At 38.6% G+C, this 26453-nt stretch overlaps 1 protein-coding gene across 2 annotated transcripts in view; it reads right to left on the bottom strand.

Moving 5' to 3' along the window:
* Window positions 1-26453, bottom strand: part of cep104 (centrosomal protein 104) — a 96755-nt gene that overhangs the window by 66796 nt on the left and 3506 nt on the right. For both annotated transcript variants that reach the window (XM_061974702.1, XM_061974694.1), the window contains exons 2-5: window positions 25967-26093; window positions 18213-18386; window positions 12299-12437; window positions 12064-12126 (exon numbers count right to left, since the gene is read on the bottom strand). In XM_061974702.1, coding sequence (XP_061830686.1) covers window positions 12064-12126; window positions 12299-12437; window positions 18213-18386; window positions 25967-26079 — 489 coding nt within the window. In that variant the 5' untranslated portion in view covers window positions 26080-26093. The remainder of the gene's footprint in view (window positions 1-12063; window positions 12127-12298; window positions 12438-18212; window positions 18387-25966; window positions 26094-26453) is intronic.

Raw genomic sequence — 26453 nt, 5'->3', positions numbered from 1 at the left:
CTACACTTCCACGTATCATAGTCTTTTGTTACTGCCTTAAAGGTGGTCCTAAAATTGCCTTTTTATGAAGATATACCAGTCAAAACACATCAAATCACAGAACCTTTGATAGTGTCCAAATAGTTCTGCGCCTAACTTAATATAATACCACTTGAGCATCATCAGGAATATAGTAGGTCTGTGCTATTTGCTGGGGTTACGTTCCAAGACCCACCGAAATTGGCCCAAAAAAAAAGCGAATATTTTTCGGACTATAAGTCGCAGTTTTTTTCATAGTTTGGCCGGGCTCCAGTGCGATTTATATATGTTTTTTCCCTTCTTTATTATGCATTTTCGGCAGGTGCGACTTATACTCCAGTGCGACTTATACTCCGAAAAATACGGTAATAGGCGCACCCATGAAATGCACTTCCCCCCAAAAAACGCTTATGTTTGATACGCTAAATCATGGGTGACAAAATGGACTCATCATCATTTTTATGTGGCCCACGAAAGCCTGGAAATACTGTTAGTCAATAAATCTTTCTTACCAAATGTACTCTTTTTCCACTTTGATAGAAAAAAATATGCACTGCATTTTGTCCAAAGTGTGGCCCCAGAGTCATTTTTGTCCCACAGCCTGTTTTTTATTGGCCCTTTGTATATTATAAAAAATAAAATTAATTCATTATTAATGACATATATTATTAAATATAACACTAATTTGCTTCGTCACTGTTTACTCCAAAGCTAAGACGTGAGTGTTTTGTCCTAATAGCTTACATTACATTGGATGGATTTGAGCATTTTCAATGTACAAACCCCGTTTCCATATGAGTTGGGAAATTGTGTTAGATGTAAATATAAACGGAATACAATGATTTGCAAATCATTTTCAACCCATATTCAGTTGAATATGCTACAAAGACAACATATTTGATGTTCAAACTCATAAACTTTATTTTTTTTTTGCAAATAATAATTAACTTAGAATTTCATGGCTGCAACATGTGCCAAAGTAGTTGGGAAAAGGCATGTTCACCACTGTGTTACATGGCCTTTCCTTTTAACAACACTCAGTAAATGTTTGGGAACTGAGGGGACACATTTTTTAAGCTTCTCAGGTGGAATTCTTCCCCATTCTTGCTTGATGTACAGCTTAAGTTGTTCAACAGTCCGGGGGTCTCCGTTGTGGTATTTTAGGCTTCATAATGCACCACACATTTTCAATGGGAGACAGGTCTGGACTGAAGGCAGGCCAGTCTAGTACCCGCACTCTTTTACTATGAAGCCACATTGATGTAACACGTGGCTTGGCATTGTCTTGCTGAAATAAGCAGGGGCGTCCATAGTAACGTTGCTTGGATGGCAACATATGTTGCTCCAAAACCTGTATGTACCTTTCAGCATTAACGGCGCCTTCACAGATGTGTACCGTATTTTCCGCACTATAAGGCGCACCTAAAAACCACAAATTTTCTCTAAAGCTGACAGTGCGCCTTATAACCCGGTGCGCTTTATTACGATTCATTTTCATAAAGTTTCGATCTCGCAACTTCGGTAAACAGCCGCCATCTTTTTTCCCGGTAGAACAGGAAGCGCTTCTTCTTCTACGCAAGCAACCGCCAAGGAAAGCACCCGCCCCCATAGAACAGGAAGCGCTTCTTCTTCTACTGTAAGCAACCACCCGCCCCCGGAAGAAGAAGAAAAAACGCGCGGATATCACCGTACGTTTCATTTCCTGTTTACATCTGTAAAGACCACAAAATGGCTCCTACTAAGCGACAAGGATCCGGTTCATAAAAAGACGCAATCTCTCCATCCGCACACGGATTACTACCGTATTTCACAGCAACTGATATTCCTGTGAACCGCACTGTGGAACGGGAGCACGTACGGTGAATATTCGCACCACAGGGAATGAGAAGTCATCCTTCACTGTGGTTCTAGCTTGCCATGCTAACTTCCACCCATGGTGATATTCAAAAGGAAGACCTTGCCAAAAGAGACCTTTCCAGCCGGCGTCATCATAAAAGCTAACTCGAAGGGATGGATGGATGAAGAAAAGATGAGCGAGTGGTTAAGGGAAGTTTACGCGAAGAGGCCGGGTGGCTTTTTTCACACAGCTCCGAAGGCGAACACACCTTCACTAAGACGGGCAGACAGCGCCGGACGACATACGCCAACATTTGCCAGTGGATCGTAAATGCCTGGGCAGATATTTCGGTCACAACTGTGGTCCGAGCTTTCCGGAAGGCAGGATTCACAGAACTACTGGACAACAACAGCGACACTGACTCCGATGACTTCGACGAGACGGAGCCGGCCATTTTGGAACCCACGCTTGCGCAACTTTTCAATTCGGACACCGAAGACGAAGAATTCGAAGGATTTACGAATGAAGAATAACTTCAGAAGGTGAGCGCTATGTTTATTTTGTGTGTTGTGACATTAACGTTCGAGCAACATTATGTTGCTATTGCTCTACACCATTTTGAATTTTACTATGTTTGTGATTGCACATTTGCGTACATTTTGGGACAGAGTTGTTAGAACGCTGGTTTTCAATATATTATTAAAGTTTGACTGAACTATCTGACTGTTTTTTTTGACATTCCCTTTAGCGCAGCGTAGGCGCGGCTTATAATCCGGGGCGGCTTATTGGTGGACAAAGTTATGAAATATGTAATTCATTGAAGGTGCGGCTAATAATCCGGTGCGCCTTATAGTGCGGAAAATACGGTAAGTTACCCATGTCTTGGGCACTAATACACCCCCATACCTTCACAGATGCTGGCTTTTACACTTTGTGCCTATAACAATCCGGATGGTTCTTTTCCTCTTTGGTCCGGAGGACACGACGTCCACAGTTTCCAAAAACAATTTGAAATGTGGACTCGTCAGACCACAGAACACTTTTCCACTTTGTATCAGTCCATCTTAGATGAGCTCAGGCCCAGCGAAACCGACAATGTTTCTGGGTGTTGTTGATAAACGGTTTTCGCCTTGCATAGGAGAGTTTTAACTTGCACTTACAGATGTAACAACCAACTGTAGTTACTGACAGTGGGTTTCTGAAGTGTTCCTGAGCCCATGTGGTGATATCCTTTACACACTGATGTCGCTTGTTGATGCAGTACAGCCTGAGGGATCAAAGGTCACGGGCTTAGGTGCTTACGTGCAGTGATTTCTCTAGATTCTCTGAACCCTTTGATGATATTACGGACCGTAGATGGTGAAATCCCTAAATTCCTTGCAATAGCTGCTTGAGAAAGGTTTTTCTTAAACTGTTCAACAATTTGCTCACACATTTGTTGACAAAGTGGTGACCCTCGCCCCATCCTTGTTTGTGAATGACTGAGCATTTCATGGAATCTACTTTTATACCCAATCATGGCACCCACCTGTTCCCAATTTGCCTGTTCACCTGTGGGATGTTCCAAATAAGTGTTTGATGAGCATTCCTCAACTTTATCAGTATTTATTGCCACCTTTCCCAACTTCTTTTTCACGTGTTGCTGGCATCAAATTCTAAAGTTAATGATTATTTGCAAAAAAAAAAAAAGTTTATGAGTTTGAACATCAAATATGTTGTCTTTGTAGCATATTCAACTGAATATGGGTTGAAAATGATTTGCAAATCATTGTATTCCGTTTATATTTACATCTAACACAATTTCCCAACTCATATGGAAACGGGGTTTGTACAAAATGTATCAAAGTAAACGTATGCTTTCATTTTTCGGTATACGGCCCTCGATGCAAAAAGTTTGGACACCTCTGCTGTATTACTTTTTTTTGTACAAATAAAGATAAATACTAAAATATCTGCTTGTCACTTAAAATTATAATTTTAAGGCAGAGTATGCCTCAATTAGTAGGTAAAAAAATACAAAAATAATCAAGTGCATATGAAATTGTGTAATAATATCAGGAAGCAGGTATATATTTATATTCATATATATTCACTGTAACAGGGCTCAATGAAAACGCTGTATATCTCTCTCATAGTTATCAAATGCATTCTAAATTCAATTTGACAGTTACAATGATAGGCATGCAGTATACAGTATTGTAGAAAGTTAGAAACAGTGCAATAATGCAACATCACGTCTTGTCAAAGCATCGTCCAGCTTCAAAATGTTGGGCGAATTGACATGTGAGACAGCACCCTCTGCTGGATTGATAGTTTGATTCATAGCACTGTTTTTCCCAGCAGATAGCAGCATCCTATCACTTTCTATTCAAGTTACTATAAAAAAAATTCAACAATGAGAAAATAAATCTGCGTATGCATGTAGATTGTGAATACTGAAAATGCAAATATGCGGGGATCTACTGTAGTTATATCATATATTGGGTGACACAGCAGTTTGACGTAATAAATGTTGATAAAGGCCACATATCTGCCAATTCGACTGAAAGATACTTTAATGCATTCATGACGTTTGTCTTGTTTTTGATACGAACACAGGTTGTCTGCATCCATTGAAGCATCCAAACACAACTTGAGAGCACAGAAGAAGTCATACCCAAACATCTGACCCCTCTGGGCGGAGTGAACCCTGAGGTAGAGGTGCTTAATAAGGTTATCAGACAAAAACAATGCACTGCTTGTTCGCTGGAATCTGTGCGGGAGTGTGTCCGTGTCTTTATCGTGTGTGTGTTTTAAAGGTGTTCTCCCCACCGCAGAAGCTATCTGTCTGCAAGCCTATCTGATTACACCGACTCACTAAAAGGCCTCCAGTGTGATTGCATCCTAGCTTCCCCTTGTATCTCATTACTTCATACCTGACACATCCATTAGTCAAGTATATATATACGCCACTTGCTATACTACACTGGTTCTCTCCAGGTACTACTGAAAAATGTTAATTAAAGACTCTTAATTGTGTGTTAGGCCTATAACTTCGGGGTTCTGAACCTTTTTTTTTTTTTACTTCGGGGCCAAACTATTCCAGTAGAGAAGCCTGAGAGAGGTACTGAAGTAGTAATCTTACTCTTGATTTTAATCATGTTCAATACCGTATTTTTCGGAGTATAAGTCGCACCGGAGTATAAGCCGCACCTGCCGAAAATGCATAATAAAGAAGGAAAAAAACATACAATATAAGTCGCACTGGAGTATAAGTCGCATTTTTTGGGGAAATGTATTTGATAAAACCCAACACCAAGAATAGACATTTGAAAGGCAATTTAAAATAAATAAAGAATAGTGAACAACAGGCTGAATAAGTGTACGTTATATGAGGCATAAATAACCAACTGGTATGTTAACGTAACATATTATGGTAAGAGTCATTCAAATAACTATAACATATAGAACATGCTATACGTTTACCAAACAATCTGTCGCTCCTGATCGCTAAATCCCATGAAATCTTATACGTCTAGTCTCTTACGTGAATGAGCTAAATAATATTATTTGATATTTTACGGTAATGTGTTAATAATTTCACACATAAGTCGCTCCTGAGTATAAGTCGCACCCCCGGCCAAACTATGAAAAAAACTGCGACTTATAGTCTGAAAAATACGGTAATTATATGTAAGCGACTTACAGTTTAGCAGAATAAACATTGACAAATGATATATTCACGAAAGATTATCACATACTATTATCAAGGCTTAGGTCAGGCTGATTACAAGAATAAATACTAATCAAACATACTGCAAAAGAAGGGACTCCAAAAAACTGATGGAAAATAAACTTACAAAGAATTATGCAGTGTTAAAATTAATACATTCTAACTAAATACTAATATATGTTTCTTAAATAAACTGTCAATGCAATTTGAGTGCATAAGCAAATACAGCTTCACCACTTCTGTCATAATGTTTACTCTTAAAAAAAACGTATCCATCAATTGAGCTCCAGACTTCTTGTGAGTGTTATTACTGCCACTAGTGGTAGAAAAGTGTATTACAGCTGAGAAACAGTTTTATGCTCCTAAAATCTGGAATCGTCTTCCTGAAGATGTGGCGGGCTTCAACATTGCCATTGTTCAAATCCAGCCTGAAAACACTTATTTAATTGTGTATGACAACTGAAAGCATTTTATCTACAGCATTAGATTGATTTTAATTAATTATGATTGCTGAGCTAGGCTCCAGCACCCCCCGTGAATCCAAAAGGGACAAGCAGTAGAAAATGGATGGATAGATGTTTTTATCCATCCATCCATTTTCTGATAATTGTATAAAAATAATTTCCTTCTTTTATTTTTCTGTAAAGAACTTTGAACTCCCTTGTGTACGATCTGTGCTCTATAAATAAAATTGCCTGGCCAGATATTTTGTCGGGGCGGTCGTGGCCTGACAATGGGCCCTCAGGCAATCATCTCATTGATTCTTAAACTGTGGTACGCGGGCTTCATGTAGTGAAGGGGTGTCAAACTCATTTTAGCTAAGGCGCCGCATAGAATAAAATCTATTCCCACGTGGGCTAGACAGGTAAAAACCATGGCGTGATAACTTAAAAATACAACTACGACAACTTCAGATTGTTTTCTTTGTTTTACTTCGGCCCAAAATAGAACAAGCACATTCTGAAAACTACATGTCACAAATAATCCTATTGACAAAACACTTCAAGTTACCGTATTTTTCGGAGTATAAGTCGCATCGGCCGAAAATGCATAATAAAGAAGGAAAAAATACGCAAATAAGTCGCACTGGAGTATAAGTCGCATTATTTCGGGAAATTTATTTGGTAAAAGCCAACACCAAGAATAGACATTTGAAAGGCAATTTAAAATAAATAAAGAATAGTGAATAAGTGTACGTTATATGAGGCATAAATAACCAACTGAGAACGTGCCTGGTATGTTAACGTAACATATTATGGTAAGAGTCATTCAAATAACTATAACATATAGAACATGCTATACGTTTACCAAACAATCTGTCACTCCTAATCGCAAAATCCCATGAAATCTTATACGTCTAGTCTCTTACGTGAATGAGCTAAATAATATTATTTGATATTTTACGGTAATGTGTTAATAATTTCACACATAAGTCGCTCCTGAGTATAAGTCGCACCCCCGGCCAAACTATGAAAAACACGACTTATAGTCCGAAAAATACGGTATATTTAATATTTTTGGCCACTATAACACTACATACACAGTTTGAAAAGTAACACTGTTTTTCAATATTAATTTACGGTATTCTTTGGCGTTCCACTAGATCAGGGATGTCAAACATGTGAGATTAGTTTGCTAAGTGTAAAATTGTGCTGCATTTTTTAAATAAAAGCAACTGCTGTTGTAAATGCATCCACTGGATGTTGCAATAGCAATTCTGAAAAACTTTGGTGCCTTTTCAAATACACCATGAAGAACACAATGAACGTGGACTTCATCTCAGTGTATCTACAAAGCCATTCAACTTTAAGTCACAGCCCATCTGGGATTGAACAAAAAACAAAATAAATCATAAATAAAAACTCTTCTATGTATCAGCTACCTCATTTGTCATTTCCACATATTAATCCTGTGCTGACTCAACAAACCAACCATACAAAGAGTTACTCCCTGCCTTCGAGGCATCACTGCGTATTAGGGATGTCCCGATCCAGGTTTTTGCACTTCCGATCCGATACCGATATTGTTTTTGCACTTCCGATCCGATACTGACCGATACTGGCCTATCCGAGCATGTATTAAAAGTTTAAAGTTATTTAGCCTACTTAGTTGTCAGAATCATGTTGAAAAGGGTTTTAGTACTCTTGATAACAACTAGCCAGCTGAATTAGGGGAGTTTGAATAATACACAATGGTTGGTAACAAGAAACTGACCTGTTTATTCAAGGATAAACACAAAATAGACAAAATTATACATGACAAACAGAAATGGCATCATTGAAACTAGGGCTGGGCGATATGGCCTTTTTTTAATATTGCGATATTTTAAGGCCATATTGCGATACACGATACCGGTATATATCTTGATATTTTGCCTTAGCCTTGAATGAACACTTGATGCATATAATCACAGCAGTATGATGATTCTATGTGTTTTGATTGATTGATTGAGACTTTTATTAGTAGGTTGCACAGTGAAGTACATATTCCGTACAATTGACCACTAAATGGTAACACCCGAATAAATTTTTCAACTTGCTTAAGTCGGGGTCCACTTAAATTGATTCATGATACAGATATATACTATCAGATATATACTATCATCATAATACAGTCATCACACAAGATAATCACATTGAATTATTTACATTATTTATAATCCAGGGTGTGGAGGGGGGCGCCGGATGTAAGTGTCAAAAAGACAGCCAAAAGAGTTTGATATGAGAATAAATCTAAAGTTAAAATATAGGGTAGAAATGCACCCATTTGCAGGAAATGTAGTCTTGATTTTCAAAATGTTCTTTCAAGGCTTGCATGTCTACATTAAAACATTCTTCTTCATACTGCATTAATATATGCTACTTTTAAACTTTCATGCAGAGAAGGAAATCACAACTAAAAAAAATCACTAATTTTTTCATACGGTGTTGATCTGGAAATGTTTGCCTCGGCATTTTGATGGTGTGGACGTGTGGCACTGAATGGAGATAAGTGTCTCGACAGACGTTACAATATTTGAACAATGATGACGAAAACTGTTTTCTCTGTCGTGTCCGTGTGTCGAAAATTGTTATGCGCTTATTTTTTTATTTGATTTTGTGCGTTGCATAGATTTGCCGTGCGCAGAGGACTTTGAGCAGGCGCGCACCTTAGCGGCTGCGCTAGCATCACAGCTAACGTTAGCCATGCTGCTACCTCTCTGCTCGGGGAGGGCTTATACGTATGTGACGTATGACGTGACAGTATGTGACGTGTGTAAGAAGTTGCGCTTGCTGTCTGTGAGAAGGAGACAGAAGAAGGAGTGGGAGGAGCCTGTAGTGCAATGCCAGCAGCTAAAAGCAACTGCGTGAGAATCCACAGACCTGTGGATGTGTTGAAGGTGTGCTGGAAAATGGGGAACGGAAATAGGGAGCAGTAGAAAAGTGGAATGTATTATTTAAATCGGTGCGTTGGAAAACACGGACCGGTGTTTTTTTAAATTGGATCTGGATCGGCATTTTCCCATGCCTTGCCGATACGCATATTTTGGCAAATATCGGCGGCCGCTCCGATCCAAATATCGGATCGGGACATCCCTATTGCGTATCAATAGAAAAATAAAGGCTGTGCGATGTGTGAACAATTTCAACAAACCAAAAATAAAAACTTAAAAGACTGACAATATTGCAGTAAATCACACATTGTTCACTTTATTTAAATGTGCACAGAAGACAATAATTTTTACAGAACTATATCAATGTGCAGTGTCTCATGCAGCATTTTAAGTGGGGTTACCAATTGTTTATTTTACTCCGGTGTATTTTACGTTAGGTCGAGGGGGAGGAGTCGCAGCCCCGCTTTACTGTGTGTACTTCTTGCTTGGTGTACTTGCTCGCCCCGGTATAAACTATTTGCTTGCCTAACAGAATTGCTATTGCAACATCCAGTGGATGCATTTACAACAGCAGTTTATTTTATTCAAAAAATGCAGCACAATTTTACACTTAGCAAACTCATCTCACATGTTTGACATCCCTGATCTAGTGGAACGCCAAAGAATACCGTAAATTAATATTGAAAAACAGTGTTACTTTTCAAACTGTGTATGTAGTGTTATAGTGGCCAAAAATATTAAATATACCGTATTTTTCGGACTATAAGTCGCAGTTTTTTCATAGATTGGCCGGGGGTGCGACTTATACTCAGTAGCGACTTATGTGTGAAATTATTAACACATTACCGTAAAATATCAAATATTATTATTTATCTCATTCACGTAAGAGACTAGACGTATAAGATTTCATGGGATTTAGCGATTAGGAGTGACAGATTGTTTGGTAAACGTATAGCATGTTCTATATGTTATAGTTATTTGAATGACTCTTACCATAATATGTTACGTTAACATACCAGGCACGTTCTCAGTTGGTTATTTATGCCTCATATAACGTACACTTATTCAGCCTGTTGTTCACTATTCTTTATTTATTTTAAATTGCCTTTTAAATGTCTATTCTTGGTGTTGGGTTTTATCAAATAAATTTCCCCAAAAAATGCGACTTATCAGTGCGACTTATATATGTTATTTTTCCTTCTTTGTTATGCATTTTCGGCCGGTGCGACTTATACTCCGGAGCGACTTATAGTCCGAAAAATACGGTACTTGTTAATAAAACCTCTGCCTTGTTTTTAATGAATATTTAGGGCTACTGTATTTTACTGCTGGTCATTACAGTGGTACTTGGAGAGCCAAGGTTTTTCTGAGGTCGTACTTGGGGAAGAAAGTTTTTTACCTGCGCAAAGACAAGTACTCTGTCATAAATGATTGATGAATCGTGTTAAAGGGGAACATTATCACCAGACCTATGTAAGCGTCAATATATACCTTGATGTTGCAGAAAAAAGACCATATATTTTTTTAACCGATTTCCGAACTCTAAATGGGTGAATTTTGGCGAATTAAACGCCTTTCTATTATTCGCTCTCGGAGCGATGACGTCACAATGTGATGACACATTGGGAAGCAATCCGCCATTTTCTCAAACACCGAGTCAAATCAGCTCTGTTATTTTCCGTTTTTTTCGACTGTTTTCCGTACCTTGGAGACATCATGCCTCGTCGGTGTGTTGTCGGAGGATGTAACAACACGAACAGGGACGGATTCAAGTTGCACCAGTGGCCCAAAGATGCAAAAGTGGCAAGAAATTGGACGTTTGTTCCGCACACTTTACCGACGAAAGCTATGCTACGACAGAGATGGCAAGAATGTGTGGATATCCTGCGACACTCAAAGCAGATGCATTTCCAACTGGACTGGACAGATCAGCTTTCAGGAAAAGAGAGCGGATGAGGGTATGTCTACAGAATATATTAATTGATGAAAACTGGGCTGTCTGCACTCTCAGAGTGCATGTTGTTGCCAAATGTATTTCATATGCTGTAAACCTAGTTCATAGTTGTTAGTTTCCTTTAATGCCAAACAAACACATACCAATCGTTGGTTAGAAGGCGATCGCCAAATTCGTCCTCGCTTTCTCCCGTGTCGCTGGCTGTCGTGTCGTTTTCGTCGGTTTCGCTTGCATACGGTTCAAACCGATATGGCTCAATAGCTTCAGTTTCTTCTTCAATTTCGTTTTCGCTACCTGCCTCCACACTACAACCATCCGTTTCAATACATGCGTAATCTGTTGAATCGCTTAAGCCGCTGAAATCCAAGTCTGAATCCGAGCTAATGTCGCTATAACTTGCTGTTCTATGCGCCATGTTTGTTTGTGTTGGCATCAGTGTGACGTCACAGGAAAATGGACGGGTGTATATAACGATGGTTAAAATCAGGCACTTTGAAGCTTTTTTTTGGGATATTGCGTGATGGGTAAACTTTTGAAAAAAACTTCGAAAAATAAAATAAGCCACTGGGAACTGATTTTTAATGGTTTTAACCCTTCTGAAATTGTGATAATGTTCCCCTTTAATGAGTCTATTGTAAAGGGTTGATGCAAATAATGGACAATTACTTAGCATAGAAAATACTAGCAGGGGCGACGTGGCGCGGTTGGGAGAGTGGCCGTGCCAGCAACCTGAGGGTTCCTGGTTCGATCCCCACCTTCTACCAACTTAGTCACTTTCCGTTGTGTCCTTAAACAAGACACTTCACCCTTGCTCCTGATGGGTCGTGGTTAGGGCCTTGCCTGGCAGCTCCCGCCATCAGTGTGTAAATGTGTGTGTGAATGGGTGAATGTAGAAATAGTGTCAAAGCGCTTTGAGTACCTTGAAGATAGAAAAGCGCTATACAAGTATAACCCATTTATGTTTCAAATAATAAAACATTCACTTAATAATTTGTCTTAAATTACATTTATGAAGGGGGAAAAGAAGGGTGCACAAAATGTAATGTTTTGTCAATATGTGCATTATTTTGAAATTGCCAACATAACCGCAAACGAGAATAAAGCGACAGCGCCACCCACTGCTGCAAAGGTGTAAGTAATCAATAACAGTGGATGAGGAAAGGGCTTACCATGGTGTAAAAAGTGCTGCCATCCAGTGGATCGCCCAGCACATTAATGGCCACCAAAGAAACCTTAAAACAAATGAGGAGAAAAACAGCATGGAAACCAAGGAGTAACATGTCATTTTTAATTAACACTCAAGCTGTCACTTTATTACAGCTCTTTTTTTTTTAAACTTTTCTAATCTTTTATCATCTGAGGCTGTGAACCACGACATACTGTGACTGTCATTAACTACAGTACCTGATTGTAGTGATTGTGACGATTGACATGATTCTGGTGGAAGGTTATCTTCAGATAGGTTCCGACAGCGTCTACGTGGACTGACTTCAGCTCCCGGGCTCTGAAGCCTGTCTTCTCGTTGTCCGACAAAGACACGTACCTGTGGAGACAGCATTCGTTTTGAATTGTATTATGATGTCAAACATAACATTTTTAACACAGACATACAATTAAGTGAGGGGGGTAAGTGGGGATGTTGTATTAGGGCCCCAAGCACAGAGGAGCCTTGGGTTTTGTAAAGTTTGAAGATTGATAATATGTAAGTGGTTTAAAAAAACTGTCATAAATGTTAATATAAAATAAATACATCTGTGAAAAACCATTAAAAATGTTACTTGACTCAAATTATGAACGTCTAACAAACTACACCTACAAAACTGCAAATTGGTCAAACCCAAGTTTTGAACACTTCACTCGACACAGACGTCAAAAGGTCATCAAAGCTAACCTTTAAGCATTCACACACAACACCCACATTTTGGAACAAGGACGAGGTAATCGAAGAAATGTAACCTATCTGTGACAGCATAAGGAAAAAGTTATGTGCAAGTTTTGCACTTTTGCATCTCATTGCAAGTAACGCTGGTGCGTTCAAAGACCCTCCATTAAAGTTAGAAACACAGGGAGTCACTTGGTTTTAAAGATGGGGGAGATTTAACACTAATGATAATGTGATCACAATAATAATTATATATTATTGGTATTGTCCACTGGTGATAATTCTACGTAAATCAGATAATCTCCACTTTACACTAAGAAATAAAAGGGAAATGTGACATTTTACCGATTTATAAATCATATTTAACAGGTAATAAGATTATTTAAAATCATATTCCGGCTACTTTATTTTGAATTTGTTGGCATTTTTATGTGAACTACAAATGTAAAAAATATATGTACCGTATTTTTCGGAGTATAAGTCGCACCAGCCGAAAATGCATAATAAAAAAGGAAAAAAACATATAAGTCGCACTGGAGCCCGGCCAAATTATGAAAAAAACTGTGACTTATAGTCCGAAAAATACGGTATATATTTAGTAGTTTATCTATGTCAATGTTTCTCAAACTTGTTTCACCAAGTTCCACCTTAGAAAAAATCTTGGCCCTCAACTACCACCTTGTCGACCAACATTAAAATACAGTTGCATAGTAGACCTGAATATTCATTAAAAACAAGGCAGATATTTTATTTGACAAGTGTATTTAATAGTTTTGGAGATTGTAACACTTAAACAGTAACACTGTGTTTGAATATTTAATTAAGTTACCCTTTGGCGTACCACAAGATAGAGCCCTCGTACCACCACCACCGTTTGAGAATTACTGACATAGATAGGTTAAAGGCCTACTGAAATTATTTTTTTTTTATTTAAACGGGGATAGCAGATCCATTCTATGTGTCATACTTGATCATTTCGCGATATTGCCATATTTTTGCTGAAAGGATTTAGTATAGAACAACGACGATAAAGTTCGCAACTTTTGGTCGCTGATAAAAAAAAGCCTTGCCTGTACCGGAAGTAGCGTGACGTCACAAGTTGAAAGTCTCCTCACATTTACCCATTGTTTACACCAGCAGCGAGAGCGATTGGGACCGAGAAAGCGATGATTACCCCATTAATTTGAGCCAGGATGAAAGATTTGTGGATGAGGAACGTGAGAGTGAAGTATTAGAGTGCAGTGCAGGACGCATCTTTTTTCGCTCTGACCCTAACTTAGGTACAAGGGCTCATTGGATTCCACATCCTCTCCTTTTTCTATTGTGGATCACGGATTTGTATTTCAAACCACCTCGGATACTATATCCTCTTGAAAATGAGAGTCGAGAACGCGAAATGGACATTCACAGTGACTTTTATCTCCACGACAATACATCGGTGAAGCACTTTAGCTACGGAGCCAACGTGATAGCATCGGGCTTAACAGCAGATAGAAACAAAAGAAATAAACCCCTGACTGGAAGGATAGACAGAAAATCAACAATACTATTAAACCATGGACCTGTAACTACACGGTTAATGCTTTCCAGCCTGGCGAAGCTTAACAATGTTGTTGCTAACGACGCCATTGAATCTAACTTAGCTACGGACCTCGACAGAGCTATGATAAAAACATTAGCTCTCCACCTACGCCAACCCTCATCTGCTCATCAACACCGAAGGTCACCTGCGTTCCAGCGATCGACGGAGCGACGAAGGACTTCACCCGATCATCGATGCGGTCGGCGGCTAGCGTCGGATAGCGCGTCTGCTATCCAAGTCAAAGTCCTCCTGGTTGTGTTGCTGTAGCCAGACGCTAATACACCGATCGCATCTACAGCTTTCTTCTTTGCAGTCTCCATTGTTCATTAAACAAATTGCAAAAGATTCACCAACACAGATGTCCAGAATACTGTGGAATTTTGCGATGAAAACTGAGCTTTTTGTATTGGATACAATGGCGTCCCAATACTTCCGTTTCAACCATCGACGTCACGCGCATACGTTATCATACCTAGACGTTTTCAACCGGAAGTTTCACAGGAAATTTAAAATTGCACTTTATAAGTTAACCTGGCCGTATTGGCATGTGTTGCAATGTTAAGATTTCATCATTGATATATAAACTATCAGACTGCGTGGTCGGTAGTAGTGGGTTTCAGTAGGCCTTTAAAGATATGTTAATCCAATCTTTTAAAAGTCAAAAACCTCATTAGTTTGTTTTACATGTGGTTCAAAAAGAAGGTTTCAATCAAATCCATGCATTAATTTGCTTTTTCGTGCATGTAAACATATAAAGCGTGTATGTATGACGCGGCAACGTTTGGGTTTAGGGTGGGATGGGATGGGATGGGGGGCCCTTCAGGAGACTGGTCTATAGGGACCCAGATTTTGGTGCTACACCCCTGCATACATTTGAACACAAATGACAAGCAAAGCAACCATAAATGTCTATCTTACCAAAGTACAATTGAAAATAGTTCAAAGAAAGTGCAGTGGAATCACTCAGGTTGAAAGCAACACACAACTGACCTGGGATTTGTTTGAATTTGGAATAAAGTTTTCCCACAGAGAATAATCTGTATCAAAAAACAACTGTGTCAACACTTTCTTTTAACTGTCCAAGCAATGTTTGAAGTAACATGCACAGCAACGTCCACTCATTATGAACACACACAAACACCATAAAGTTAGTTAAAGTACAAACACATGCAGTGGGAAAATTCTGCAAAAGCACACAAAGAGAAAAGCTGCAAGACAGAACAACACCAGTTAACAAGGCACCACACATGAGGGATATATGTCCCTAAAGCCTTGATATTTAACAGTGTTATACTACAAATGATTTCTAGGGCCAAGTGTTTCACAAAAACAGAAAGACAATTTTACCATGTTTTAAAATCACTCAAGTCTGTCTAAACAAATCAGCTTCATTTTAAGGAGTCACAGCGGGGGTCAGCAACCCGCGGCTCTCGAGCCGCACGCCCTAGTGCAGGGGTCGGCAACCCGCGGCTCTAGAGCCGCATGCAGCTCTTTAGCGCCGCCCTAGTGGCTCTCTGGAGCTTTTTCAAAAATGTAGGAAAAATGGAAAAAGTTGAGGGGAAAAAAAAATAATTTTTGTTTTAATATGGTTTCTGTAGGAGGACAAACATGACACAAACCTCCCTAATTGTTATAAAGCACACTGTTTATATTAAACATGCTTCACTGATTCCAGTATTTGGCGAGCGCCGTTTTGTCCTACTAATTTGTGCAGTCCTTGAACTCACCTTAGTTTGTTTACATGTATATCTTTCTGCGACTTTCTAGGACGTGTTTTATGCCACTTCTTTTTCTGTCTCAAGTTGTCCACCAAACTTTTAACGTTGTGCATGAATCCACAAAGGTGAGTTTTGTTGATGTTATTGACTTGTGTGGAGTGCTAATCAGACATATTTGGTCACTGCATGACTGCGAGCTAATCGATGCTAACATGCTATTTAGGCTAGCTATATGTACATATTGCATCATTATGCCTCATTTGTAGCTATATTTGAGGTCATTTAGTTTCCTTTAAGTCATATTAATTCAATTTATATCTCATGACACACTATCTGTATGTAATATGGCTTTTAATTTTTTCCGGCTCCAGACAGATTTGTTTTTGTATTTTTGGTCCAATAAGGCTCTTTCAACATTTTGGGTTGCCGACCCCTGCCCTAGTGGCTCACTGGAGCATTTTTAAAAAAGGAATTGAAAATGGAAAATGATGGGGGGGGAAATAATTTTTTTGTTTTAGTAGGTTTTTTGTTTGAGGACAAACATGACACAAACCTTCCCAATTGTTAGAAAGCCCACGGTTTAATATGAGTATTTGGTGAACATCGTTTTGTCCTACTAATTTTGGCGATTCTTGAACTCACCATAGTGTGGACTGTGACGCAACAGTTTGTTTAAATGAAAAATCTTCCACTCCTTCTTTGTCTCATTTTGCCCACCCAAAACTTTCATGCTTTGCGCGAATGCACAAAAGGTGCGCTTTGTTGGTGTTATTGACTTGTTGGAGTGCTAATCAGGCTATTTAGGCTAGCTGTATGTACATATTGCATCATTATGCCTCATTTGTAGGTATATTTGAGCTCTTTTAATTTCCTTAACTTTTATCCTCTTTGTATATAAACTAATTTTGCATGTCTCATGACACATTATCTGTATGTAATATTGGCTGCATTTCAGATACCGTATTTTTCGGAGTATAAGTCGCACCGGCCAAAAATGCATAATAAAGAAGGGAAAAAACATATAAGTCGCACTGGAGTATGATATGCATTTTTTGGGGAAATTTATTTGATAAAACCCAACACCAAGAATAGACATTTGAAAGGCAATTTAAAATAAATAAAGAATAGTGAACAACAGGCTGAATAAGTGTACGTTATATGAGGCATAAATAACCAACTGGTATGTTAACGTAACATATTATGGTAAGAGTCATTCAAATAACTATAACATATAGAACATGCTATACGTTTACCAAACAATCTGTCACTCCTAATCGCTAAATCCCATGAAATCTTATACGTCTAGTCTTTCACGTGAATGAGCTAAATAATATTATTTGATATTTTACGGTAATGTGTTAATAATTTCACACATAAGTCGCTCCTGAGTATAAGTCGCACCCGCGGCCAAACTATGAAAAAAACTGCGACTTAATAGTCCGAAAAATACGGTAATTGTTTGTGTGCCGTGTTGTTCCAGACCACAGCAAATGTTACCTAGCTTGCCAAAAATTGTAATAAATCTATTAAAAGAAAACAGCCTGCCGTTTCCTTTAACTTGGACACACATATCTATACCTTTGGCCATTAAAATCCAGTAATTTCCAGGAGTTATCTCACTTTCTGTCAATGAAGATTTGCTTCAGCCTGTGACACATAGTCATTTTGATAGTAGGCTATTATAGGTAATATAGACACTTACATCATGTGTTGCCTTCATTATAAGACTTAGATACGGCTTTTCATTTTTAGCGGCTCCAGAGAGATTTGTTTTTTGTATTTTTGGTCCAATATGGCTCTTTCAACGTTTTGGGTTGCCGACCCCCGAGTTACAGCCTTTCTCTCATGCAAGTTGTTTTGGTGGTTTGTGACATTTCCTGCATTTTGCCTTTGCATTTGTTTTTGACAATGCAGCATTTATGTGATTGTAGCATTTTTGTTTTATCTGCAGTGTTTTGCCATTGCATTTGTTTTATGGTTGTTGTACGTTCTTGGTTTTGAATCCTTTCTGGGTTTGGAACATTTACTCTTGTCAGTGTAAAAATAAGTTAACCGTTTGGCTATCAAAACACCAAATTCCACTTTACACTGACGAGAATGTGTCCACAATGATTCTGTTCTTGTCTGCAGTCTCACCCGAGTCTCCGAAGCTGTCCAATGAACGCTGGGGTGCTCGGTTCAGGTAGAGGGTCCCCTATGTGGAACTCTACCTGGGTTGAGATGAGGTAATGGTGGGCCAGGAGCTGCAGCTTCTTGACCCGACTTCTTTCCACCAACTGCAGGGTGATGTGCTGAGGGTAGCTGCAATGCCTGTAGAATAATTTATTATATTAGCTTAGAGCAGTGGTTCTCAAATGGGGGTACGCGTACCCCTGGGGGTACTTGAAGGTATGCCAGGGGGTACGTGAGATTTTTTTTAAATATTCTAAAAATAGCAATAATTAAAAAATCCTTTATAAATATATTTATTGAATACTTCAACAAAATATGAATGTAAGTTCATAAACTGAACATCAAATCAAGTAGGCTATTCCATTCATTACCATAAACCCAGCGTTTCCCCCATGCCATGATGGTTTGACCCTCACTAAAATGTCTGTCAAAAAGAACTGTGAAAAGAAATGCAACAATGCAATATTCAGTGTTGACAGATAGATTTTTTGTGGACATGTTCCATAAATATTGATGTTAAAGATTAATTTTTTTGTGAAGAAATGTTTAGAATTAAGTTCATGAATCCAGATGGATCTCTATTACAATCCCAAAAGAGGGCACTTTAAGTTGATGATTACTTCTATGTGTAGAAATCTTTATTCATAATTGAATCACTTGTTTATTTTTCAACAAGTTTTTAGTTACCGTATATTACCAAATAAACGCCCTTGGGCAAATAACCGCCCATGTCCTAATAGCTGCCCGGGGTCTGACCCCATTTTGTGAATTAACCGCCTCTTCCTAATAACCGCCTGTTTCCAAATAGCCGCCCATGAGCTGTTATTTGCATGATTTAGATTAAAATGCTACTGGGGTTGCGTTTGCTGCAGTACAAGTGTTTTGATGGTTTTATAGAGTACTTGGTACCATAATTTTATTTTTCTTGTATGCTGCTTTATTTAAAACTTGGAGTACTGTAGCCTTTATTTTATTTAAGTGACAGTGTTATTGTTCTGTTTTGATGGTGGGTTTTATACTTGAGTACTTGGTACCATAATTGTATTTTTCCCAGTAGGCTGCTTTATTGAAAAAGTTTATTTATTTTTAGTATTGGTATTCTATTTGACAATTGTTGCACTAGTGCCATGTTGAGGCCTTGTTGATCTCTCGTCTTTTGATAGCCTACCTCATGTTGATCTCTTGTATTTTTGTTTGTATGTTTACAATAGCTTTTACATTTAAAGTTTTTTGTACGAAAAACAAAATACTGGACAGTAACCATTGTAACCAAATAATGGCCTGGTGCAGCCTGGTGCAAAAATAAATAAAAGCCTTGTGCAAATAACCGCCTGCTTCTTTTAAACGCCTGTCTCCAAAATCGATTTTGTGAAATAAACGCACAGGCTACTATTTGGTAATATATGGTATTTGTACGGTATATCTTTTTTTCCAAATAGTTCAAGAAAGACCACTACAAATGAGCAATATTTTGCACTGTTATACAATTTAATAAATCAAAAACTGATGACATAGTGCTGTATTTTACTTCTTTATCTCTTTTTTTCAACCAAAAATGCTTTGCTCTGATTAGGGGGAACTTGAATTAAAAAAATGTTCACAGGGGGTACATCACTGAAAAAAGGTTGAGAACCACTGGCTTAGAGGACCCACAGTGTCCAAATGACCAAAATTTCACTAACAAGTTCCCATTGTGTATTTTTTGCTCCTGAAAATTAATCTGGCAGTCATTTCCCATTATATCGATTTAGTACTTGGAAAGCCCCCTTTCTATCACCAGACTCGATATGTCGCCCCTTCCAGGTGGGAAGAACTGGAGCCAATTTTCCCGCATAGACAGTGTGGATAGAGGCATGTAAAAATATTATTTTCATCACTTAATTGCATGTTTTTGTCACCTTGGTCCATGATTACTTCAAAACTGATATGGTAAACCTACTCAGTGGCCTAGTGGTTAGACTGTCCGCCCTGAGTTCGGTAGGTTGTGAGTTCAAACCCCAGCCGTGTCATACCAAAGACTATAAAAATGGGAGCCATTACCTCCCTGCTTGGCACTCAGCATCAAGGGTTAGAATTGGGGGTTAAATCACCAAAAATGATTCCCGGGCGCGCCCACCGCTGCTGCCCACTGCTCCCCTCACCTCCCAGGGGGTGAACAAGGGATGGGTCAAATGCAGAGGACAAATTTCACCACACTTGGTGTGTGTGTGACAATCATTGGTACTTTAACTTAACTTAACATTATGAGCAACAAATAAATGAAAATATGATGATATATAGACACCATAGCTTGTGTTTCCTTATCTTTAGTGTCAGCGTGTCATTGCTTTTTTAGTGCTGTCAAACGATTAAAATGTTTAATTGTGATTAATCGCATTCTGTTCACAGTTAACTCAAAAATAAATGTGATTAATTGCAGATACATATAATTTTTCATCATTAATAAGTGTACTCTAGACAGATCATTTTTAAGTTTTTAATACCTTGTCTGGTAGTTAGTAAAGCGTGGCACTTTTATTTTGAAGCCGGAAGTGTGTGAATAGGTGTATTGACATATTTTTCCGGTATTGACAATGTTTTGCAATAAAAAAAGTGTGACTTCCTGCCTACTGTCTCTCATTTCTGCTGAGCTTTTATACCATCTTACTAAAGCAATTCCAGTAACAATCTACATTTTATGTTGTCAATGCACCTGCGGAATTAAATTGTGGAATGGATTAAGCAAAGAAATCAAACAATGTACTAGGGTTGTACGGTATACTGGTATTAGTATTGTACCGCGATATTAATGAATCATATTCGGTACATTTATATTTGGGATGGCATGGCGCAGTGGGAGAGTGGCCGTGCGCAACCCGAGGGTCCCTGGTTCAATCCCCACCTAGTACCAACCTCGTCATGTCCGTTGTGTCCTGAGCAAGACACTTCACCCTTGCTCCTGATGGCTGCTGGTTAGCGCCTTGCATGGCAGCTCCCGCCATCAGTGTGTGAATGTGTGTGTGAATGGGTAAATGTGGAAGTAGTGTCAAAGCGCTTTGAGTACCTTGAAGGTAGAAAAGCGCTATACAAGTACAACCCTATACCGCCTCTGAAAAGTAGCGGTCCGCCCCGCCAAACTTGCAATAAGAAACTTATGTTTAATGTACCGTAAGATTTTTTGTTACAATAAAGCCAATAATTTTTGTGGTCCCCTTTATTTAGAAAAGTACCAAAAAGTATCGAAATAATTTTGGTACCGGTACCAAAACATTGGTAACGGGACAACACTACAATGTACTAATATGATCCAATTCAAGAAATTCTTCATACTTAAAGTGTTTACAAAGTACAAAGAAGAAGAACCATGATACACATTCTGAATTTATTTCATCCATCCATTCATTTTCTAGATAATTTTATTTATCTCACCATATGGAATATAACTTGCTTCACTAATTATTATTGATTTATTTATTGCAATGTTATTACTTATGGAGTGTATTGTGAATAAATTGAGAACAGGAAAAGAACAAAAGTGTTAGCAACTGCTATGTAAAGGAAAAAGGGTAGGATTAAATAAGCTCTGCTTCTTCTTACTCCTTTTCGAACTTGTTGAAATAGAGAAACTGGAAATTGTGATATATCATGCTGTATGCATGCATGTCCGAATTAAACTCAAACCCAAACCTTAAAACTGTAATCTAAACATGGAAGTGAAGCTCGCAGCAGGCATTTCCTCCAGTGAAGACGGCTCACGACGAAAAATGGTCTTGTCATGTCGGGAGAACGACTTGCAATGCCTTTGCAGTTTGGACCTGGGATTTCCATCATTTACCCTTTTCTTGGTCTATTCCTGCTCGCTATTTTACTGATTGTGGCTCAACAGTAACCAGTGAACACAGACACATTTTCCAACACTATGGAATAATGATTAAAAAAAAAAAAAAAAATTATAGTTAACGCGTTATATAGCATTAAATTTGCAACACTAGTTTTTACCTCAGTTTGTTATGATTTTTTTTTAATACTTTTAATTTTTTTTTTTTTAACATTGCTTGCCCCTGTGTGTTTCCACCTTTGTGAAGCTGCTGGAAATGTGATTTTTTTTTTCTTGAAGATGAATAAAGTATCTATTTACCTATGTTCTTTCAGTATTTTTTCAAGCACGAGTCAACTCAACTCGAGGTACAATTCCAGCAATTAAACATCAGTAGAAGAGGACACAAAATACAATACTAGCAGCTTAGCTTAATTTTTTCTGCTTTTGGAGCGCCGGGGTCTACGGCTGAGCTAGCGTCACCTGCTGCGAGCGTGAAGCGGAGCTACACTTAAGTGTTTACGATATGAATACTATAAAGCTCCATAATGCAGCCACTGGTCTGTCTGCTCCAAGCCAAAGAGGAGCCGTAAAGTCACCGCATCCATGCAGGCGAAAAAGCTCCTTTACACATGCCACTGGTGTGTCTACTCCAAAAAGGAACTGCAAAGTCCCGGAGACTTCACAGCAGCAAAAAGTGACGAAAACTTGTACAACACCTAATGTACAGAATATTTTTCGCACGTTCTGACTCAGTCTTTCTCACATTGAAGGTATTTTGCTAATTTCTTCAAACTGCACGAAAATAAAATATTTTGTGATAAAGATGCTACCAAAACACATGCTACACATCATGAAATTGCCTCCAGTCTTCTGGAGGTGACGTCAGCAAGCTGATGCAGGCCCGCCCACATTTTGGATCTAAAAGTGGGCGTTCCAAAATGGGCTTAAACTCATCAAAAAACAATCTTAAAATGATAAAAGTGTCTATTTCGGGGGGGATTTAATCTGTAGATATCATGTTTAGGTCCAGAACTATGAAATACATCGTTGTCAGAATTAGAGCGACAACCAATGGTGTCGTTTACATATATTCAGTGTTAATTGTGAGTAGGGATGATGTTCGAAACCGCTTCTCCCGGTTGTTCGATAAGAAAAGAACCGATTCCACTGACTCGAATCCCTTTTTGAGAACTGGTTGCCGTTATCGAGGCCAATATAGTAAAGAAAAAGAGTCGGTTCTTTATTCGAACCCCTGGGAACGAATCCTGTCCCACAGGAAATACCCTGTGGGACATCACAGGAAATGACGTAGCTCAGTCATTAGGCGGCAGATACAGAAAGCAGCAAAAATAATGTACTGGAAAAAACGCCTCAAGGCATGGCTTCATTTTACAAAAAAATACGACTAGGAAACGGCAATATGCAATTATTGCCAGGCTTCGCTGTCATGTGAGGGGAGCAGTACAACAAACATGTTTAAACATGTTCAGGCCGCACATAACCTGAACGTTCGAGAACCGTGTCGTGTCTTCGACATGTGGAGAAGCAGCGACAGACATGACGAAGCTCGCCCCTCTTCCTCTGCTTCAACCTGCAGCCCCAGTTCCAGTGATAGTGCCGGTGAGTAACTAACGTTAACTGTTGCCGGTTAATTTCCATATCTGCTCACTTGTAGCCTTTAGGCTAAAATAAGGTTACCTCTTATGTCAACCAGGACTGCAGAATAGTTGATTGATGACTGTGACGTTCTTAGTGTCATAGTGTGTGTAGTTAGTATGTTCCAATAGCAGCAGAAGTGCACTTTTTGGAGAGCTGTATTATTTTCAGTTTTTTGCCCAAGGGACTGATTTTATTTAACACTATATTATTATTTATACACCTATACCAGGGGTGGGCAATTAATTTTTACCGGGGGCCGCATGAGCAACCCGAGCACTGCTGGAGGGCCACACCGACAATATTTCAATTAAATTTTGCTCAAATTATTTTTGATATACCGTAAGATAAATAATAATAATAATATTTTCATTTAACCTAACGTATCTTTATACAAAAGCACATGGCTTTTGATGGTTTTATTTTTAACACTTTCTTACACAACACAATGCAAAAATTTAGATTTCTGTCACTTTATCCTGCATCCTCTTTGTTGTGAACATAGCACGCCTGTAAGGTGATTGGCGAAGAAGGAGGAAGCGTTGCTGTTGCGGAAATGAGGAGTGAGGATAGACGTGCGTGTGGAAAGAACGAGATAAGTTGAGCTGTGTTAGTATAGGTTGCTCAATAAAAGTTTAAAAAGAGCGTCAGACTTGGTGTGCACTTCTTCTGGACGCTACAATTGGTGTCAGAAGTGGGATGAAATGCCTCCCAGTTTGCCTTGCCATCATACCTGGAAGTCTTCATTGAGGGCGCAAAGTTAGACTTCTGACACCAATTGTAGCGTAAGCTCAACTTATCTCGTTCCTTCCACACGCACGTCTATCCTCACTCCTCATTTCCGCAACTGAAGAACACAACATCAACTTCAGCAGGTCGTTACACTATATTCTTTAAACACAGCAACATGTGTACCACAAATTAAGCACACGGCTTTACCTTTAATTTCTGTAAAGAAATACTTGGCAGTCCATGTCTTGTTGAAAACACGCCATTCGTCATCAACTTTTCTCTTTTTAGCGTCTCACTTGTCGCTGTGCACCTTCACTCACAGGTTACACACGGACATACGCCCATAAATAACACTTTTTAAAAGAAAAGCAGCACAGTTGTATTGCACGCACGACATAGATGTTTTTTTAAATGTATTTTGTAATTTGTGATTGCCGCCGTTCACATTCACTCACAATCGCGCATGAGCATACATCCACACGGAAGTAATAAAAATAACGCTTTTCAAAACAAAAGCAGCACCGTTGTATTGCACACTCGACAAAGATACGTTTTTTGTAATTTATGATTGGCCTCACGCAACCGGACAGGGACGTACAAAGGGCCGGATGTGGCCCGCGGGCCGCAGAATGCCCAGGTCTGACCTATAGTGATCACAGAGACAGGTTGTTTTTGTGCTACTGTATGTATTTGTTTTTCTGAAAAATCCCACTTAATATACTTTGGGTAACAACAGTCAATATCTATTTATTTTATTTTATTTTTTTAGGGGGGTAACAACAGTCAATATTTATTTATTTATTTTATTTTATTTTTTTCTTATAAAATAAAAGTGAGCTTTTGTTAAACCAAATATTGTGGGTTTTTTTCCATATACAACAACCTATCTGGATTCGATAAAGAGAATCGATAAGGAATCGGTTCGATAAGAGGATTCGATAATGGGCTCGAACTCGATCATTTCTTATCAAACATCATCCCTAATTGTGAGTACATTGTTTTAAAGTTTTAATACATAGCGATTAACTTATTTCTAAAACTTGTCAGACTGACCTTAGCAAGCTCTTTATTGCCTTTTGCACAGCATCATGCAGAACCCAAAAACATGCATGTTAGGCTAATTCAATGCTTCTCAAGTATGTGACTTTAAATAGTATGATTTATCCATAAAAATGTTATAAGTACACCTCTGCATAACATTTTATCCTTAAACAAAATGGAAATAAATATAGATCAACTTACTGTACAACAAAGAATAACTTTACTAACTGTGTTTTAGTCTGTAACAGAAAAGACATCAATTTGCCCGAAGATAATAACATAATTAAATGCTTACTTCAAGTATAAACATTTTTCTGACCGACTTGAACCTTTTTTTTACTGAAAAAGTTTTTTTTTTTAAATCAATAAATAATCATAATGTCAAAATGATCAGCATTTTGCATCTTGCTTTACATTAAGCAGGGTTTGAAGCATGATACTGATAAAGCACGTTACCAGGGTGAATGGGAGTGTGAATTGATGTATTTACCTGCTGGATCTCCACCCGCTGACAGTGGGTGCATGGACCATGAGCTGCTTAGCACTGAAGTTTTCCTCATGACTGGAAGAGCTGACGACATTAAATCCTATCTTCCTGGGCATCCCTCCACTTTACACTGAAAGGGGACAAACAAGCACATTGGCGGCAAATCCAACATATCTAAATGTGTGTCAAGCCTTTCCAATCAGCATGTATTAAACCCTGTCCGGCTCTAATATACTGCTGATGTATTAATTAGCTCAAATAATGTTGATGGTTTTCTAATTTAGCAACACTGCATTAACTATAGAAAACAATGACGCAATTAGACGATTTCAAATTTTGAACAGGCAATGCCGGGGCCAACTGTCAACTACTTCTTAATCCAACATGGCTGAGCCTGCAGTTGCTTTGTTGTGATGACGTTTAAGCACACTCCAATGAATCGACTTGACTTATCCACGTCTTTTACTTTGATTATGATCGTTTCGACTGA

This window comes from Nerophis lumbriciformis, linkage group LG01 (genome assembly GCF_033978685.3).
Source record: "Nerophis lumbriciformis linkage group LG01, RoL_Nlum_v2.1, whole genome shotgun sequence".
Classification (NCBI taxonomy): domain Eukaryota; kingdom Metazoa; phylum Chordata; class Actinopteri; order Syngnathiformes; family Syngnathidae; genus Nerophis; species Nerophis lumbriciformis.
This window is presented reverse-complemented; position numbering and strand designations above follow the sequence as displayed.